The sequence below is a fragment of the Pezoporus occidentalis genome, unplaced genomic scaffold (genome assembly GCF_034315485.1).
Source record: "Pezoporus occidentalis ecotype Australia unplaced genomic scaffold, CSIRO_AGI_Poc_V1 ctg12, whole genome shotgun sequence".
Lineage (NCBI taxonomy): Eukaryota > Metazoa > Chordata > Aves > Psittaciformes > Psittacidae > Pezoporus > Pezoporus occidentalis.
Window position 1 is genome coordinate 5,933,385 of NW_026912994.1, and position 21,686 is coordinate 5,955,070.

General features: G+C 41.3%; 1 protein-coding gene across 14 annotated transcripts in view; it reads right to left on the reverse strand.

Moving 5' to 3' along the window:
• KALRN (kalirin RhoGEF kinase) overlaps positions 1 to 21,686 on the reverse strand; it is a 520,424-nt gene that overhangs the window by 326,546 nt on the left and 172,192 nt on the right. For all 14 annotated transcript variants that reach the window (XM_062607041.1, XM_062607047.1, XM_062607043.1 and 11 more), the window contains one exon: positions 16,631 to 16,745. In XM_062607041.1, the coding sequence (XP_062463025.1) occupies positions 16,631 to 16,745 (115 nt within the window). The remainder of the gene's footprint in view (positions 1 to 16,630; positions 16,746 to 21,686) is intronic.

Sequence of the window (21,686 nt, forward strand, 5' to 3'; positions counted from 1 at the left end):
CCTTATATCTGTATGGAGACATAAAGCTGTATAGATCAAAATCACTGATGCTGACAGAGCACAAACAAGACAATAACTTGGTATTTCAAATGGAATAGAAGACCCAAAAGACACTGTTGATGCCCAGAGTGAGAAAGCTGGATCCAAAAAAGCTTCTGGAAAACAAAGATGAATGCAACAGTCAAATAATGCAACCAAAACCTGGCAATAACCATCCAGACCTTGACTGAGTCTCTTGAGCTAACAAGCTGTCTTCCTGAAAGCACTTGAGGTACTTCTCCAGCCTCAGATGCTTTCACCTTTGTAGGAGTCAGAATGTTAGATGCCCGTGTGCCATCCCCTCAGTTTTAAAGTCCATCATACCAAGACACTTTGCCATACTGATAGGAACTCATATATTGCTGTCATGCCAACCCAGTTTTAAGGTTTCTTACGACCCTGAATTTTCATCACAGTTCATTCACCACCAGTAATTTTAGCTCTCCATCAGTACCTCTTCCCATCAGTCACCACTAATAGGAAAAACCCAGAGCAATTGTTTCATCAACTAAAGCAGGTTCAGATAAATGCTCTGAAAAATAATTTCCTCGTTTCAATATCTTTCCCCTATTAGCTATATTGCTTGTCTGTCAAAAGCACAGCAAGACTTCACTGGCAAGTTCATCTACAAGTGCACATCTGAACATGCATCATGCTATTCATCTCAGGGACCGCATACCCCAGGTGGTGCTTTTCCTGCTGCTAAGCCTGAAAATTATATTGATAAATTAACGTATGACAGGAGTGACAGGAATCTGCTAGTCAGAAAACTCTTAAAATTTATTGTAGATATCAACCAGACCATGGTAATAAAAATCACAGAGCAGATTCATGGAGTGAGTTAAACTAATGTAGTATCACATCCTGTGTAGAAATGGGCCTAAAGCAGTGGGCTTCTGTCACAAGTTGAACCACCACAGTCAGCCCCCCCCGGACAACGACTGGTGAGAAACAGAAAGCATTTCACAGCCGCTCTGTAAACTTCTAGCCTCACACAAGACACATCACCCAGTATAAGAAAAGCCTACTAAGTATATCTCCCTGACACTGAGATAACACAAATAAATTTGTCTTCCTTTCAATTATAGTTCCATAATTTATCCCTTTTGTACACCTGACTGGAGCACTGCAGTCCAGGGGATAAGACTGAAAGTCAGGTGAACCTAGTTGGGTCACATGTCTTCTTCTTGTGTTTCTGTGTTACAGTTCAACTCCAGCTCCATTTTCTAACATGTTTAAAATGAGTGTTACTGTACTTTTCCTATTGAGGCTAATGTATTCCTCCAATAAATATATTTACCTTATTTTCAGACACAGGTAGGATACATAATTGTGGGAAAACTACAAACTGCAAATTGTCACAGCTGCTTCATGGCTAATTCACAAAAGTTTAAGAGAGAACACTTAATAATCTAAGCATGTGCTTATTTATCAATGCTAGGCTATATTCTCTGTTACACGTGTGCTGATTTTATATAGGGAGCATTTATTGCTCTATACATATGCTTATCTGATTGTACTGAAGACACATGCTTTATTAAACTCATAAATGAGCACATTTATGGGTCTATGTGAATGTAAAGCCCTTCATATTTTATTTATAAAGTGGAACAATAGAACCACATTGACATAGAACATCCACTTCATTCAGAGGATTTAGGGCTGTCCCACAGATTTTACTGTTTTTTCCCAGAATCAAAGCTTTTGTTTTTTTAAATTAGATTTCCAGCCCATCTGCTTGCAAAGATAGCCTTGACAATATAAACTAATGCAGCCAGCAGAAGGAAACAATGAGACTAGTAGAATGGTGAACTTGCACCCTTCATCTTATGGGGGTGTTAACTAAAAAGCCAATTCTGACTGCTTAAAGACCATGATTCTTAACTGTTTCATTGCTGTTAATTTTGCCAACAAACCTGCAGATGTTTGTCAATGCCCTGAATTATTCACATAAGCTCTTCCCATTTTGATAATCATGCTGTACAATTCAGGCAGTCGGGACCAGGCAAGTACCAGGCCAAATACATATGCCTTTGATTATAAGCATGGCTTTTGCTCCTTTTTTTTGATGTGTGGAGTAAAAGCATTGATAAAAGTATAATCAGACAACTAGTACTAGAAACTTATAGTGGAAGAGATTGTAAAACCACAATCATTTTGGATTAGATGTAGAACCCACAGGAGCACTAGCCTAATCCATAATTTTATGTGCTTTATAATATAAAACTAAGGAAAACAGATTAAAAACTCTGTTGCTATGACATGCTTCATAAACAGCACAGAAAACATAGCTTAAATAAGTCTTTGACTGTTTCCTACTGCTTGAAAATAATAAAAGTACTACACTGGTCTCTTAAAAGAGTGATGCTGTACCTATCAATCCATAGCACTTCAATGCTAAAATCACCCACAAAACTAGTGGCTAAAAAGAACTGACTATTCCTGCATTTTTTGTAATTACTGATTACAAACATGAAAAACTGTTTCAACCCTCTTGGATATAAGTTCTCCTAAAATCATTAATAATGTGTGTCCATCAAGCAAGCTCACACAGGTTGTCGATATCTGAAAATAGAGGTAAGACTGAGTCCGAGTTTATGACACCAGTTGCTGCCCAAATTATCACACTGTGGGGATGCTTCACAGACGCGGTCATATCCTGATGGGTTTTTAAAGAACAGTGATGTTCAGTGACTATGCTTCTTTAATTCTAATGTCTGTCTGCTAAAAATATCTTCCATCTGTGCCTCACAATATAGGGAGCTTGATTAAGCAATTATGATGGTGCGTGTTTACACTTGCTGGACATAGATGAACTTATGTATGCACTTGACTGCTTTTCTGGAGGAGAATAACAGTACTTAAACAAGAATTAAGAAAAGGACACGGGAAGTAGAAGCCTGCAGGCCAGGCAGGCCTTTTACTACTTCAGTTGCCTTCTTACATGAATTTCCATGTTTATTTTAGCAAATTAATGTGTTAGCCTAAAAAAGTATTGATATCCTCCTTTGATTTATGAGTAAGAGCAGATAATTAGTGAATGCATGTTTCAACCTTGATGATTTCCTCATTACGTCCCTGCCAATTCACACAATGAAATATCTTCGTTGTGCCTTAAGATGTAAGAGAGCTGTGGAAAAGTCCTAGGCTTGGTGAAAGGCTGCCGAGACAGATCCTCTGTAGCCTGTTAATTTGAGATACATTTCTTGCTTGATTCTGTTTGCAGAGCAGGTATGTATTTCCAGTATGTTCAGACTCTGTTGAAGCCAGCTGTAGCCTGGAAGAACCAACAGATGAATCCTGTGATTTTCACAGGAGGTGCCTATCAAAAGTAGGAAGAATCAATGGTTTGATAAATTGATCCAGACCCACTCATAAAATTACCAGATATACTCATTTGTTTACAACTACTTTACAATCCAACAAACAGATTTCTGTTACATTATCTGGAGATAATGACTTCTTTGCTTTTCTCCCTGCCCATGTAACTAAAATAGTTTATCATCAGCTTTATTAGAATTTGACCAATATTTGAACCTATATGCTGCAAAACATAAAGAGTGTCTTACATTAATTTTAGCATTGGAAGAACAAACCTACATTGTAAGAATGCTGTCATAACGTGTTGTATCATCTTTCATCCTGAAGGATCTTAAAGAGCGTTGCCATGAATAACCAGGTGTTATATAAAACAAGGTTTAGTATTATGCTTTAGAGAATTTCACTCAACAACAAAAGCAGAGGGATCTGCCTTTTTGTATAGGACTTAGACAAAGAACAAAATACACCCCAGAAGATCTCTGACAATTTCCTTTGAAAAGGAACTTAATTCTTGGCCAAGAAAATGAGAAATATGAGAAGAAAAGCAAGGACTTCAAAAGCTGCATGCCAAAAAATGTTCACAGGTGCAGGAATTAAACTTTTAACAGAATCCCTAATTACACATCTAATTTTTGGCATCTTTTCAAGGCAGCATGAACACAGTTAAAGTTCTATGCATTTGTGTCCTCCCACAAAAAAAAAGGCAAAAATGTGTTTTCATTTGTAAAAACAATTGCAAGTCAATTACTTCTAAGGGGGTAAAGTGGGCACAATATTGGCAAGATGGACTTCAGCTTCTGGAAATACTGACTTTTCACCAATTTTGAAAGCCCAGAAGTGGAGATCAAAATATCTTTGCACTAGTACTGTATCTGATACATTTATTTGATTTATACTGCTCCACTTTCTGTGCTTTATTCGAACATGTCTACTTCAGTTTCCCAAGTGCCACTGGGAATGTATGAAATATGTATTTTAACATGAGGACGATTAGCATCTTATCCACTAAGGCAAAAAATTGTAAACCTAGTGTCAAAGTTAGAGCAGGCAGACCCTCAAGTGGCTTCTTTCTCAAAGGCACTGAACTGATTTTACCTAACAAAATTGTATGCCTTTTTCATAGAATTAATAATAGTGCCCCACAAGTCACCAGGAAAATCTGCCGATGCTAATATACCACAGATGCGATTTAACAGTCCGTAAAACTACAGAGATGAAGTGTCCTACAGAATTCATTCCTAAATGAAAATCCCAGGAAACCTAGAAAGGTTTAGGCTTTTAAGTTGACCTTATTTTCCTGTCACCTACCATATACCATCTGACACCGCAAAATTACTGGGGTGGCTGTTCTGGAAATTAAGGAGAAATGGAGATTTCCAGTAAGTCTGGTAAGTGTGGAATGATATAATAGTTGAGCTCTGCTTTGTTAATGGAGAAGAAAGAAACCTTAAAAATCCCACACATATTGCTTGCATATTTGATTCCTAGTCTAACAGTTCATTAACGAAGCAGAGCTTCCAGACATTCTTCCTATGGGTAAGATTGTCCGCTACTTTGCTATGTACCTGCTTTTTAATTAGATCTTGGAATGGAATCACAGCTCCTACCCACAAATCTCCAGTGGGAGGCAAAATCTAAATTAATCTCATGATCCCAGAGATGTTTGCTTCTGCAGATGCAGCTTCTGAACTAAATTACAAATGTTGTAGGAACAGAAGAATGGAGAAATAAGGGGACATAATCACAAGACTGGATGTGATTAATCAGTATTGTAAGAGTTTAGTTCTGTCCAGAGAATGGAGGAAAAAGAGGTCTAAGGGAAAACAAACATATTGTCTATCTGATTCTTAGATTAAGTTTAGTAACAAGGCAGCATTTTCAATCATTCTTCCTATGCGTAAGATCACCCACTATTTTAACAGGTACCAGCTTTTTATTTAGATTGTGTTTTGGAATTACGATTCTATAAATTCTTCTAATTCCTAGATTTACTGCATTGCAAAATGGTGAGATACTCTTGTAAAGTGCATTTTCTAAAGAGGTGACAGAAGGTGTCATGGTGGCACATGGCCAATTTCTTACCCAGTGCTCCCAATTCAGTATTGGGAAATGCAACTTTAAGGACCTTGTTTCCCTGAAATAAGAGGTCTAATCTAATCTAATCCCTAAGTAAAGGAGCCTGTATTTCAGCTTCACGCAGCATAACTATACTAAAACCAGTTAGGGTATTCTATCTTCAAAATGAAAAAGATCAGCTAATTCGGTTTCTCAAAACTTTGTGAGGTGTCTTCTGTATGGACTGGCAAATTCAGGTTATACAGTTAAACCAAGAGAGAAGAGAACTCAGTGTTGTGTCTAGAACTAAAATTCAGGAATCTCTGACTGTGTGTCTTCCCTGATGTTCCAGAATGGCACCTACCTTAGTGCAAATGTGACCTAAATTAAACTTTAGGTTCCATCTACAAAGATCAGAAAAGACACAAACAGAGCTGCTAATAAACGTAGTCCTTATTTGGTGGTCTAAGCCGAGCTGCTGAGGGTGGTCAACTGCTGAGTCCCAGAAGATACATTTAATAATTGCTTGGATGCTGGATCCTGGTTTAGGACTGAGGGAGGAACAAGTGTTGAATTTTACCAACCAAAATTTTTTAATGAATAATTCTTTCAAACTAAATTTCAAAAAGTGATATTTATTGGATCCTCAATGACAACATCAATAGCAGAAGCACCTGGCTTTCCAGATACTCAAATAAAGAAGCAACCAAACTTAACTCATACTTCCAGTGAAAGACTAAGTGCTAATATCACTGCATAGATATTAGAGATTGTCATTTCTTCTTGTTTTTCCATGGGAAACAGGGTGATAGAGGAGAGCTACATCGTATGAACATAACACACCCACTGAGTAGTGCACAGAAAAGGCATATGAAACCAGTCTGAATTTGACTGAACTGCTGCTGCTGTTACAGTTTTTAGAGAGAGGGGCAATTAGTTTACAAAGCCAATGCTTTACTACAATTTCTATTCAATGACTTTTACAAAAAGGACCATTCGGCAAAGATGTCCATTGTAAATACTGCACTGAGCCTGCAGCAAGTTCCTACTTTCTCTTGTTTGCACTGTGGCAGGGCTATGTGGAAGAGGTGCAGGATATTTCTCTGAATGCAGTTACAAGGCGAGGGAAAGCTTTTCAGGCTTTGGCTTTTTTTGGTGAAGTACCACAAAGGAATTTTCTCAAATATTACATCACTGGAAAGTTCTTCAGAGACAAAGGTTTCTCTTCAAACGTAAAGTCTTGTGTACACAGGCATGGAAATCAATGCTCTCTTGTTAATAGTAGAAAAGTATACTGTGGCACACGTTGCAGACCAGACAGTATCTGCTGAGCCAAAAGCATACTTGAGTTACACTCTTCTGCCTTTTCTTGGGGATGGGGGGGGGGGGGGGGGAGAAGGAGAGATTCGAGAAATATTTTTCATATTTATGATTTTATTTTGTGTTAAGGTATCTCTCTCTCTCTTTCTCTCCCGTACTCTAAGTAGCCCAACAGCCTCATAGTTACAATTATATTTTGCTGCACAGTGTTACAGAATCCACAGGGAGCTCTGCAGCAGTTCCAGGATCCACAAGGAAAACATAAAATACCGCAGACTGACTTGGTTAGGATCACCTTGTGGAAAATGAGGAGAAACCATTGATGAGATTTACAACTGCTTACCAAACTTGGATACCAATTCCCTTTCGCAAACAGCAGGGAATTGAGCATCCTGACCTCTAAGACAAATCTTGCCAGTCTCAACCCATACTTTCCATACTATGAGAGCATCAGCTTGCTCAATACCATATGTTACCATGAATTGGTCATTGTTCTATTTTAGTATGATCCAATTCCCTAATACCATAAACTATCATGCATTTTTATGAGCATGGGAACTGCCGAACCCTTGGTAGTGGTTTGCACATTGATTCTCTAATAAAGAAATTGCCTCTTATATGCTCTGGAGATACCACCTCTACCTCCAGTCTCTAAGAGGGGATGAGTTCAGACCACCATTCCCTCTCTGCGGACACACCTTGACACAGCTGTCTATTCTCATTAAATTTGTAGAAATTTAATATTCTTGAGAGTCTTCTCTGACAGATTTGGTTTAAACAGTGACTGACAGAACAAGTTATTATTTGGAGACAAGGCTAGAGCTATATTCCTGAAAACACATCTTCAGTCTTACCAAGCTGTGCACTGACAAATCCAGACTTTGAAGCAACATCTACAGCACCTGCATCCATCTAGTGAGGATAGGAACCAAGCAGTCTAGACTGAGATGACTCCACTTCTGTGTCTCCCATTATTTGCTTTATATTGGCACACAGTAAAAGTCTCATCCATTCTCCACGGGAGCTTAAAATAGCTTTCCACTGCCATTAAGATACCTTTGACAATATTCCCATTACAAAGCAGACTGCAAAGCACAGCAGTTGTTTTCCTGCTTCTAATGACATCCATGAAGAGGGTGGCATAATTCGTTTCCAAATTATAATATCTAAGAGTGAAAAGGATGTAGCACGTACTGGAGTTACTGATGAGGAACACAAGCATCCTTGCTGGAATGAGACAAAAAACATTTTACAGCCTCTGCAAAAACTGTAGGAAAGAGAGCACCAAAAATAAAAGTTAGGATTGGCTGAACCACTGCATATTCTGCTGACAGCTGCTGACAGCTTCAGGAGGGAACCGCACGTGGCTGGTGCCAGCTCTACTGCCAGTGTGCTGCTCCCACAAAAGGTCTCTGTTTGCTAATTTTAGCTCTTCTGAATTACCACTGACATTAGTGCAAACCTGCCTTCTCCATAGAAGTCTCCAGTCACTGCTGGACCTCTTGGAGTACTGTGGAGCGGCAGATCTGATGGTTAAAAAACCCATGAGGAGCAGATCTGATGGTTAAAAAGCCCATGAGGAGCATGCAGCAGCTTGAATCAGCACAAGCATAGAAAAGGCCTGAGAGAGAAGAACAGCAAAGTGTGCTGCAGAGACTCACAAACCACTTGTCAGAGAGCCACTGAGGAAGAGGATGGAGAAAATGATGCTCTGCATAAAATTTACATCAGACTGTGGTGCCTGCTAGCTCCCTCAGCACTGAACGGGTACAGAATATAGTTTACAAGTTTTTGCCTTTTCTCCATCACCTCACCTCCTTCTCCCAGGCAGCAGATGCTGGTACAATCAACATGCAAAAGCTATTTAGCAAGGAGGAACAATGCTGATCTAATCCCCAGACTGAGGGTTTGGACAGAGCTCAAAAAGCAGAATGCAGCAGTGCAGCTCTACGTGAGACAGGTCAGGGGATGGGATCAGGCTCCAGACCCTGCTGGCGCCATAGGGTGTCACTTGGTCCCGGTGACTCCTGCATTCTCACAGTGGTGATGTGCATGGGGAAGGGGCATGTTTTGCTGTTTGCTCCAGATTTGGAGAAATCTGAGAAGAATCTCTCCAAGCCCGAGCTCTCTGTTGGAAATGCAGTCAGACACTACCCACAACATTGCTAACAGAAATACAATGACACAGGGAGTGGCTGCGCAGGACAAGCACTCATCCTATGTGGGAAAGCCAGAGATCAGCATCACCTAGCTTTCCCAGGGAGCCGAGCAGCAGCGGAGGCTCCCCCATGAAGACAGCTGGGTTTTTTTCAGTGACTCAGGAAAGCTCAGACCCCTGTGCCACCAACACCACAGGACACTTTGAGGAGGCTCAGGTGATGCTGCTGCATGGGGTCACCATACCTAAAGGAGGTTGCTGATTCCAGGTCAGCCCCCTTGACCATGCCTTTGCTGGGAAGCACTGACACAGGCATCTCTACCTCTGCTCAGAGGGTTTTAGGAGCCCTCCAGTCCCTCCTGTCTTACTGAGAAAGAGAGAAGTCAAGTGCAGTGATGCTGTGAAACTATGGCCCAACAGCAGTAGCCTGTTGTCTATTTTCTGTGTAGCGTACCTGAGAAAATAGGGGCTGTGGAGAGAGACTCCACTTGCTGCTGTCCTTCTGGCTGCTCTGAACTTGCAGCCTGACTGCACTCCCTGTGATGAGGAAGAACAGCCTGCAGCTGGTAGGGTAGGGCAGGGCTGGAGCCAGAAAGGCCAAACCAATAGAACAGGAGAGCACTGGACATGAACTGGGTACAGACACTTGATTTGCTGGCTGGGAAGAACACAAAATAAAACAGTGACCTTTTATTTCACAGCATCTGTCCTCCCTGTTGAGCCCTTTCCGCTGACTCCACCGAAGAAGGCATGACTGAGCTCTCACTGGGCTGGAAAAGCAGCACGGTACTGGAAAAAGGAGCTTCTCTTCCAGACCTGTGCATTTTCTTTGTGCATAAAACTTGGCCTGTAGGGCTACCTCTGCAATCCTAAATCTTCAAATGAGTAACCCACTTTAGAATCTTTATATTAGTCATGTTAGATGAACCAGAAAGAGCCCTATATGACTTTGAAATCTCAGCATGAGTCTGCATGGTTGGCAGTAAGAGAAAACTGGACTGCCTCCTCTTCCCTGTAGAAAAGAACAATTGCCTTGGAAACGATTCAGACACAATAAATGAGGGATTCCTTCATATTAACCATTTTCAACTGCAGAGTTATATTCTAAAATTAAGCAGATATTGAGTGTTGAATAGAATGCTTAAAAACACAATGGCAAGTTGAAATCATAGTTTCTCTGCATGAGGCAATCAGTAATTTCACTTATTTATTGCAATACAATTAATAGATAATAAAATGAAGCAAGCTGCTACTTAAGATTATAGAAATACTGAAGAAGTCAGTGTGAAAAAAAACAGTAACAGATTTTCAGGTCTTCCAAAAATGGTGCAGATATTTTTGGATACAAGACAGACAACCTACAAAGAGATTTGCAAAGTATTTTATGTCCTTTAAGGAATTTCTTTCAAATAAAGAATTCAGTCTTGAAATAACATCAACCTTCATTTCATCTGTTTATTTGAGTCCCTGAACTCAGGTTCTGAAACAAGACAATCAAATATGCATATGAGTTTGTCTCGATATTGGCATTACATTACTCTCATTTGCCTCCATTTTACAATAGATGAGAAATACTTCTGCTAGACCAAGTAAAATATACTGATGATCACTAGTAGAGTTGATGTGCAGAGCCCAGCTTACCCTGCCTTTTACTAGTCTTTAAAAGAAAAAGGCTACATGAGCTGTACAATTCACAGTCCATTAACTACAAGGCTGTATCATGCTATTTGTGTTGTTCATCACAAAACCAGTCTGAAAACACTTGTACTGTTATCCAGCTGGAAGGCAGAACAGCAGCCAACTCAGCTGGAACCAGTCTGAGAGAGCTCACAGCTCCTGTGGAGGGGAGAGGACTAGAGGACATTTGCTTTAGGTCCAGAGCTGTGTAAGATTGGTCCATACACTATCCAGGAAAAGAGCAACACAGAATGAAAGCAGGAAGTACTTGGGAAACTGGAAAGCCCCCATTTACCTTAGGTTTGGGCTAATTTAAAGAAAAAAAAAATAAAACCCAGGAATTAAAAATAAACAAACACGAGAAATGAAAATCTTGCACCTATTGAAAAAAAGACCCAAACAAACCAAACACAGAATTATACAAAACTGTGCTGCAAGAGATGGAGACACTTGTTTTTAGCCCTCTGATGCAAGACAAATGCGACAATACCTGACTCATTCCTGATACACCTCCTAAGAGCATCTCCAAGATGAAAATGCTACAGAAACCTGCTTCATTTTTTCACTTTATGATTTCAAGCCTTTTCTTTTTGTCCCATTTGCCATGTACACTGAGACTGAATTGCTTCCTTCAGCTCAGTCTTGCATAGTGGATTGTGATCATGTAACTTTTTCTTTTCCTATCTTAACAAAAGCATCCCCAACACCATCAATCTTTGCTCATGACTCCTGCTCCCAAGGCTCTGATGGTTCTCTCTGCTCCCTCTGTACTTCTAGGAAGTCCACATTTTCTAGCAGCTTCTGGTAAATGGGAGCTTGTTGGGTTGGCAGCTGTAGACACTTCCTGCAGAATTTCTAAGTCAATTACAGCCACTGTCCACTTATCTAGGAATGAAATGTTTCAACAGATTGTTACCAGATTGTTACCACAGCTGGAGGAAAATCAGAGACCCTCTTTTGAAGAGCTGATCTCCACAAGAGGTAAACACATAACTTGGTCCTGAGGTGTTCAGTAAAGGGACACAGTAAGCATGTGATGTGGTCAGACACCTTTTTACAGGACAAGGTGAAACCACCAACTATTTCTACATAACTCCCCCAATCCTTAACAGATGTAGATAATAACATCATGTATAATAGCACGTAAAATGGTGGCTGGATCTGAACTGTCTATTGAGTGGTAAAGGGCTCTTAAATTCACTAGCATTCATGTGAGTTATATACTCCTAATGAGCTGTTTTCTCCAAAAGGCGCTTTTCATTTAAAAAAAAAAGAAATATCTGAAAAAAAACTAAACCCCCATTAGCCCCACCAGCTTCGCTTCATTTTAACTGTGGCATTTTGATACAAGTGTATGGTGGAATAATTATCTTATAGATGGCACTAGATATTTAGTTATTAAAAACAGTATGAAATCCCTGGCGTTATTTTTAAAATGCATAGTTATTTTTGTAGATCTACAATAGCCTCTGGAAAAAAAAAAAGATCCTCAAAAGCTTTTTTTTTTTGTGCTAGGATCATGTAAGAGAAAGTGGAGCCCTAGGGTTTAATTCCTATCAATCAACAAAATGAGTTTCACACTACTCCTGTCCAGAGAAGCTAACATACACAATACCACAGGTCATCAGAGAGGAGCTTAAAATAAATCCAGGAGTGGGTGAGTATTGCTACATTTTGCCATCCCCTGTATTGTTCTTCTATTTTTATAAAGCTCCAATTACTGAAGTAATTATTAGAGACACTGGAGTTGTTTTACCAATCCTCACACCTTTCATCGAACTCAAGCAGCTCTGAATAGCTGTTCAAACAAACAGGGCTGTCCCTTGGAAACATTTTACTGCTGTTATGGGCCCTGGATGTTCCCCAGAACAGGGAATTATTTGGGCAGGTTTTTAAACAGAGGACAAATAAAAAGTAGATGTCTTTAGAAATACAGGCCTCCGAGGCATCTCAGGTTTCCCCCTCTGGAGCGAGCACAGAAGACTGCTTATCTTGGCTGCAAAACAGATGGACGTATTCGGCCGGAAGACTCACTATAGCTGACAGAGAACATTTCCTTCATTGTATTCCTTCACCATGCAAGGAGATAACTCAGGCTAATAATATTCTGTCTGCTTTTTATCCTCATATAGCCTATGCATAACTTAATTCTTAATTGCAAAGGGCTCACAGAGGAGATTGGCCTGGTGTTAGTTTCATTTACACACATATAAATCAAAACTCAAGTCTATCGGAATAGACGGTACTGCACTGGTGTTAAAAAATAACATCCTTAGTGAGGCCAGAAAATTCCCCCTCAGCTTCCCTGATGATAAACACCATGTTATCCTAGATTCAGTCACGCCCTCCAAATTTCTAAACATCACTGCCTATTTAAATTTGCATGTAAATAGGAGCTATCCTGATTTACAAGAAATACAGCTTCACCTATCCAGAAAGCATGAACGTAAACGTAAAACAAGCAGAAAATGACAAAGTGGTAGGAACCTGGCCTCTGTGGCAATTATCTTTAAATCTAATGAACAGCATCTCCATTTCTTAGTAACTAATTACAGTGGAACTGTTTGAAGAAAAGGACCTTGTGATATGCCTGGAAGAATCAGTGTACAGCACCGACCCAGGACCACATTTGTCCACGCTGTCAGACACCCACTTGCAACCTTCTCCTACAACCCAGGACTGCAGGACTGGGCTTTTTAATCTTCCAGGAGCCTTACATCACCCCAGGTAGTATGTACTGCAAGGTTACCATTTTGGGATATGAATAAACCACATTCCTAGGTCTGATATCTTAACCACCAGGTGCGAATCCTCAGCCATATAGGAAACCCCACTGACTGCAGGCACCTGCATGAAAGCACTCACTGTTCTGCTCTAACTCAAACACACATTGCTGCTTTCAGAAAACCCACATTATTATTCAAGTTTTGGAAAAGAAATTGCGGAAAGTCAGATCAGAATCTTTGAAAACTGCTAGCAAGGCCCTGGTTTCACTCACACTAATCTATCATCATATTTCATCACCAATCTCATACCTGCCCAAAGCTCCCCACCGATGCACCACCTCTGCCACTTCCATTAAGATATAAAACAAGGGTTAAGTGATAGATAGTATCAGTGTGGATAGCAATATGTCTCACTCAGGAACCACTGCACTGGGAATAAAAAGAGAATTACTATACTGGTGTCAATATGATAAATTACAGTCTCTTTTTTCCTAAGGAAGAACTTCCAGTTTTTTAACTAGCACAGAAAACTCTCCCCCTTTCAACACTCTGAACATCAGAGCAGTTTCTTCTAACATCTTATTCAGAGTCTCTGCTAATGAAACTGTTTATTTGGGTGGATGGCTGATGTAGTTACTCATTACAGCACTCATCTTGGAACAAGCATGAACAAGGAGCCAGCTGGGGAATTCAAACCTTTCCTTCCATATATTTGTTTCCAAAAAGTAAATGGGTTTGAAAGCACTGCCAGTTGCCCTTGTTGAAGCAAACAAAATGTTTAGGGAAAATGAGTTCTCAGTGTTTTCTCACACTGCACAGGTCACACAATCCCGCATGCCAAACCCACAAAGTCTCTGGTCATGCTTCCCTCCTACAGCACTGGGTTCACAGCTGTGGCACCACACAAAGCAGGACTTGGAGGAACCTAAATAAGTCACCTCGTAATTCATTACCCCCTCTCACTAATATTTATACCTGTGCCAGAGGTTTGCCTATAGAGTTATGGAGGAATTTAAGAAGAAATCGGATTACTTACTATAGGACTACCGTGAGTCCATTAGAAATATTTTCCTCATGTCCAGCCTAAGCTTCCCTTGCTTTGGTGTAACATTTTTATTTCTTGTCCCAGCTCTATGAATCTTTTTGCAGCATCACAAAATGCTTTCAAGGACCTTTGTCACTCTCTTCTCTAGGCTGAGCCACCTCTACTCTTTTAATCATTCCTTTATAGGGTGCTTTTTCTAGACTTCTGTTCACTCTTGCTGCTTTCTGCTCCACACACCTCCATGTGTAGTATCCCAATCAGGAGACAGTACTCTGGTTAATGTCTCCACAGAACCAGTCTGCAAGGAGCCTTGAGAAACTGGTGGAAGTGCTTCATGAGTAGCCAGTATCACAGTGTTTGGCATATTTTCATGATGGGAGGCTGTGCTGTAGAGGAAGGAATGTTCTCTGATATAACCAAAGATGCCCATCAAAAGCTTCAAACATCAGGACAGAACAAGGCTTTGCAGTGGGGACCGGAAGGGGGAAATTTTTTCTAGTGTTTCTAGAGAGAAAAGCAACTGGGTCTTGCATTAGCTCCTTCAGCATGCTCCTCTGTCCCCCAGCTTCTGCATCATCAAAGAAAATCATTGCTGGACTGATTCAGAGTGAGGCAACTAAAAGCAGCATCAAAGATTGAGCTAATCGATTTATTTGTGTGAAGGTGGGGAACAGAAGGGCTTTTTCTTGCAATTGCTGCCACCTCCATGAGGGAAGAAAAATTAATAGAAAAGGCTGACATGTTAGAAGGTAATTTTTGCAACTGCTTGCAACCCCAACCAATGGTATCTTTTTGTATTTGTGACCATGCAAAATAAAGATAAGATAGAAGGAAGCAGTTTCATTACTGCAGCAGCCTGACGGGGACTGTAAAGCCCTGGGACATGCACTCCCAGGGAGTGACCTACTGCTCTCTCAGCCCCACAGCACGCCTGTAACCTCTCTCACAATATGGCTGAAAATAGAGGTGGCTAGAGGGGAAAAAAGGGGAGTGATGGGAAAACCAAACCAATACAGCTTATTAGTAAAACCTTGATGAGCAGAAGTCTAACACAGCAAAAAATGCATTGCCAGAGGACTTGTGACATACAGGAAAGAAGCACTGGCAGATCTGGCACATGCAGCTGTGTTTGCCCCTTGCTCTCTGCAGCCAAGTGATAAGTCTTCAAACAGCCCTCATCCATACCAAACACGAGACCTTTGTTCTCTGCACAGTGCATGTTTAAGAAACTGTGTTCCAAGACCCTTAACTCCTAACTTCCAGATGCAGCCAACCCCTTTGCCCTTCAGGTGTTAACTTCACACTCTTTGCAAAAATAGGAGCACTGTTTAACTGGTCATACCATGGGTTTAAAAAATAAGGAAATCCTGGGTGACACAGGGTATGTTATTGCAACCCCAAACATCCCTTCTCAGCCCCTCACTTGCCCTTGGGTAAGTTACCTCAGTAACCGGTGCAGTGGTTACTGGGCAAGGATATTCGGCAAGCTTGAAAACAGGGAAAGGAAGCTGGATGTGGACGTACACAGTCTTGTACTCTCAGAGGCATTAAACAGTGGCACAGAAATACCTACCTGGGCACTGAGCCCTATAAACTGTCTCGCAAAGCTAAATGTGCACTGGCAACAGGCTTCTCCTCCAGCACCCCTGGGAAAGGGATGGGGAGAACGGACAGGGGGAGTAATGCTGCAGGAAAAGGTGCTGGTTTACATGCAGAAAAATTTGAAACGTTTTTCTTTGAAAGCTTCCCCCTTAATCCACCCATATTCCTTCCTGAGCCTTGAGAGGGCTCTGGGAAGTGCTGGAGCAGGAAGATCATCCTCTTCACATGGGGCAAGCTCTCCTTGCCAGCCACTACTGTCCCCTACCCCAGCTCTCCTGAACCTCCCACAAGGCATTAAAAGGCAACAGCACACAGCACGCTTTCTCCAGCTTAATATATAGCTTAATATTTCTCCATCTTAAATATAGCTCCAGCTATATTTAACTGCAGGCGTCTAAGCACTCTCCTCCCTTTCCACTCCTTTAGAAGAGCCACATGGGGAACGAAAGCTGCTCCTCCTTTCTGTCATGAGCCTCAAGCCTGGGTTTGCTCACACTGCCTCCGCTCTGGGGCTCCTGCCTTGCTGCATGAGAGCATACACAGGAGGAGGAAGGGAACACTTTTGTTCCTCCGTCACAAGAACTGAAGGTACTAAATGTTAATACTTGGAAATCAGCAATTGCCAAGAACAAGTTCCCCACCCACCCATCCACCCTAAGCTTTGAAGTGTTTTCTTTCTAGCTTTACCTTGGCACGCTGGCCAAATAAGTCACAAGTTTCCGAAGGTCTTCCTGCCTTATTCTGTCGTGATTGCTGCGGGCTGGGAAGGTCAAGACAGGACCACCTCGTTTATCACGGCCACCTGCGGAAAATAAAGGATTGTTAGAAAATCAGGCGGGAAGCACATGTCAAAAAAACTATGTGCACTGAATTGATAAACATAGATTGCAGCACAATCAAGAGCCCATGCACTCTCCGCAGCTTTCAGGCTTGCCTCATTGAGGAAGACATGCTTGCCTTTGCTGGAGCTCAGAAGGGGGGAAAATGAAAAGCTTAAAAACCAAAACAAACAAAAAAGCCCCAAGAACAAACAAGGAGAATTGCTAGTAGCATTTCTTCTGACTTTTGTCTAATCCCATCAAATCTAGTACAACTGCCAATCCAAGCACGCAATGTTAATGAAATCCTACTGTGGGGATAGTTTGAAACTAGTCAACACCAAGAAAGTGAAAGTATTTTCACTGTTACTCAGCCTATTGCATCGCTCATTGACAGATAATTTACGATGTCCTGCCAGTTAGCAGTCATATGTCCTAATCTATCTGGCAATTCATTAGGAATTGAAAATTTGATTAGGAGTTCATGCCTCCTGTGCTTTCTATTTAGAGTGTTGCTGGCAATTAGAATGGCTTTTGGTTTGTTTGGGTTTGTTGTTCTTTTTTCCCTGTAGCTTTCCTGTCTTCAAATTCACTCCTTTTAAACTGCCAGTGTCTAGCACTTCATCTTTTACAGCAAAAGGCTCAACCATAAACAAATGACTCTATCCTCAATTATAAAATCACAAATACAGGCATGAATACAATCTATTCTACAGCACTTTATTTTATTCTCGGCTGTGAACAAAGTTAACAAGCTTGAAACGGGAATCCAGTGCCTCACTTAACATTTAGTTCTTTCTTCTCATACTAGCACAGGATTTTTTCAGGAACTGTGTGTTGTTAGATACACATTTGTATTGTTATCTAGGAAAAAGTCACAGCAAAACTACAGTTCAAAAAGCCAGCACAGAACTGCAAGGTCCTTGCAAATTAACTGTAAAAATGCAGATGAGTTTGTGTTTTTCAATGGAAAGCATAATCCCTTTAACAGAAATATCACTTCTGAGAATGTAAAACAGTGTGCTTCTCTGAACTAATTAACCTGGCCAACAAGAAGAAAAAGCTACACAGGGACATACAGATAGAATCATAGAATAGTTAGAGTCGGAAAGGACCTTAAGATCATCAAGTTCTAGCCCCCCTGCCATGGGCAGGGACACCTCACACCAAACCATATCACCCAAGGCCTTGTCCAACCTGGTGATCCACAGTGCACTTCATCATGCAGAACACAGGATGCCCATGCTATGTGGGGCATGACTTTTGTATGGGTCCTAAAAACCAAAAGCCTAATTCAGTAGGAAGAGTCAAAGAGACTCTGATGTAACAGCTGGATCAATGTGAGAGCACAGTATCCTGGATCACCACAGGACAAAGAAATGCTCTAGGCAGAATTTACATCAGGAATCAAGGAACTGCTTCATATGGCAGGAGTTCCTGCAGGTGGGCAAGCCAGAAACCAAAGTGAAGAGATACAAGCATGAACCCCAAGGCACAGGTTTTCCAGCTGGCCCTGCTTGCAGAACAAAGACACCACTTGTAGATTCAGCTCTCATCTGACAACATACCCCTTTGTCCATTTTATTCTGAAACTGTCCATTCAGTTGATGCCACGATAGGTAGAAGCTCACCTTCTAGCACAAACCACCTGTGTCTCTGCATGACCAGAGTTACACAGAAGCAGCTAAAAGTAGCAAAGTTATTACCTTATGTTATTTTTTTTTTCTACATCCTGTCTACATCCAAGCACAGCTACAGGTTGGGCAGAGAAGAGATTCAGAGCAGCCCTGCAGAAAAGGACTTGGGGGTGTTGGTTGATGAGAAAATGAACATGAGCTGGCTTCAGTGTGCGCTCACAGCCCAGAAAGCCAACTGTATCCTGGGCTGCATCAAAAGGAGCGTGACCAGCAGGTCGAAGGAGGTGATCCTGCCCCTCTACTCTGCTCTTCTGAGACCTCACTTGGAGCATTATGTGCAGTTCTGGTGTCCTCAACATAAAAAGAACATGGAACCATGGAACTGTTGGAACAAGTCCAGAGAAGGGCCACGAGGATGATCAGGGGACTGGAGCACCTCCCGTATGAAGAGAGGCTGAGAAAGTTGGGGCTGTTCAGCCTGGAGAAGAGAAGGCTGCATGGAGACCTCATAGCAGCCTTCCAGTATCTGAAGGGGGCCTATAAGGATGCTGGGGAGGGACTCTTCATTAGGGACTGTAGTGATAGGACAAGGGGTAATAGGTTAAAACTTAAACAGGGGAAGTTTAGATTGGATATAAGGAAGAAGTTCTTTACTGTAAGGGTGGTGAGGCACTGGAATGGGTTGCCCAGAGAAGTTCTGAATGCTCCATCCCTGGTGGTGTTCAAGGCCAGGTTGCAAAGAGCCTTGGGTGACATGGTTTAGTGTGAGGTGTCCCTGTCTATGGCAGGGGGGTGGAACTAGATAATCTTAAGGTCCTTTCCAACCCTAACTGCTCTATGATTCTATAGAGCTTTCTACAGCACTGGAGACTGTACAAATCAAAGTCCATTACATAAACTTCATCTATATGGATAGAGCTGCCAGTGTTACCCTGCATTACAGTACATCAACACTGAAATTCCCATAGTTTTCAATGGATGCTGTATACCTTAAGGGCAACACTATGCAACTATTCATTGGAGCCAAGTCATGTCTGATTTGTCCAGGGGTAAAAACAAGAGAGGCAAACAAGAGATGTCACCTTCATTCTGAGCCCTCATACAGCCAGGGGTACATATGGAGTACAAAACCTGTCCTGCCTAATCTCCACCCAGATCTCTGTGCCTGGTATTTGCTTTTGCCTTCACACCTTGAAGGTGAGAATGTCCAGTGTCACCTTGGCTGATCCATTCCTCTACCAAAGCACGAGAATGGGGGAAGGGAGGGTAATTTAACAAGGATTCAATTTACAAGGAAGTAGGCTAATTTTTATTTTCAGACCTACAAAAAAAGTCCTCATTTTAAGCACATTCTCCCTTTGTTGAGATTATTTCATGCACCATAACAATGCCAAAACCATTATATGATGTGTGATGTGTCCAACAGAAAAGCAAGCCGGCCTATAGAATGGCAAACCGATGCAGCAAACCGATGTAGCAACTGAAGCTGGAGGGAAATATTTTTTCAACACAGGAAACTTTTCAAGGTTTTGAAAAATCTCCCATCGTATCACGATGTAACCAAGGCTTTCAAAAGCTTCCAAATATTCACTGAAGCAGAGACCTAAACTTGAATTGCATCCCAGAAGAACATGCTACCCACTATTCAGTCGGGCTTTCTCTCCTCCTCTGTTCCCAAGTATTTAAGTATCTCTACAAGGTGGAAAAGCACTAAGAGATGAGATCAGGAGACATCCGAACCCAGAGTTAAAATCCTCTGCCAGTATATGAAACACCTGGGAAGGGCCATGAGTTTCACACAGCCCTGATCACTCTCATGCTGCCCATTTGCCTCAGCTCAGTAAACCAAAAACTGTGTTCCTGGCCAGGGACCCCTTTCCCACCCACAGTTCCACAGTGAGCCCTGGACCCCCTCTCACCACCCCCCAAAAAAAAACAACCCAAATCACCACCACCACCAAAATGCTCCAACCTCCCCCACACTCCCTGCAAACAAACTAAATTCTGGTAGGCTGAAAAAGTTAAATCAGAAATTTCTTGACCCTATTACTAACAATGACACAAGGATTTCAGCTATAGGAAAGGAAACAGGGTCCAGAACATTCCTGTCCTGTCTCTGCTTCAGGATAAAAATTATCCCTCACTAATTCATCTAGAATGTCCACAGGGAAGCAGAATAAATGAGGCTGTACTGCAGAGTCAGAAGTCACCAGGACGGACTGGAGAAAATGGGTTAATTCTTGTTTAAGGAGGAAGGTTACAGGATGACCCAGTTGGAGGTTTCTGGATGATGGACTGATAAATAAATAACTGGACTGACTCCTTCTAGTCCTATTGCATGGAAGAACAAGGAGACATGGGGCAAATCTCAAGAAATATGAGGTTTACAAACAAATGTTTCTCATTTGTGATAAAAGTACTGCTCTATGCTGTGAGCAATAGGGTGAAATTATTATTACAAGTGCATCATACAAATTAAAATCCTTCACTTGTTTCCAAACTATTCAATTCAATTCAATCCAAATTATTGAGCAATCCCTATTTTTTATGAATGCCTGCATAATTTACAGTTTTATGAAGAGCCTATATGGAGTAACATCAAATTTCATCCAGAACAAACCATGGTATGTTTAATTCACCATAAGATTTTTCCAGAGTTCAGTAACTAAATACTAATAATATGTACCTTTTCCACTGCACTTTCTAACCACAAATCTCAGCTTTTCTAGGCAGACCAAATGAGATAATATCACCACTGGATTTTAGACACTTAATATGCCTATATTTGGACTTTCATCCCTTCTAATGCAGACTTCAGACAGGTAGAAATATCCACTAAAAAAGAAGAAAATCTTTTGGCATTGGCTGTATAGGGAGTCTATGCCATTCCCCCTCTTTATTATTATCTCCTTTTTTACTGAGAAGAATAGAGAGGTACAGAGAGGGGAAGAAATTCAGCCCAGACCCCACAGAAAGTCACTTAAGACCCATGAACAGAAATGAGGTTTTCTGTTAGTCCACTCTGTTAGAGCTTCACAGTGCTAAAAGTTAGCAACTGAAAACATTACAGAAACTCTGCCTCTAGTTGTTAGTAATTCACCCAAGGAGGCTAATTTAGCCCCAAGTCAGCCACGATCTCAACATCAATTTTACATGCAGTGTCTTTAGAGAACTATCCAGCATATTGTTTTGAAAGAAAATAAAAAAATGGAAGAGTCTCAATTGCTCTAATCAATAGGTCCCATCTCTTGCCTCCCACTGAGCTCACAGAAATGGGATGCAATAATC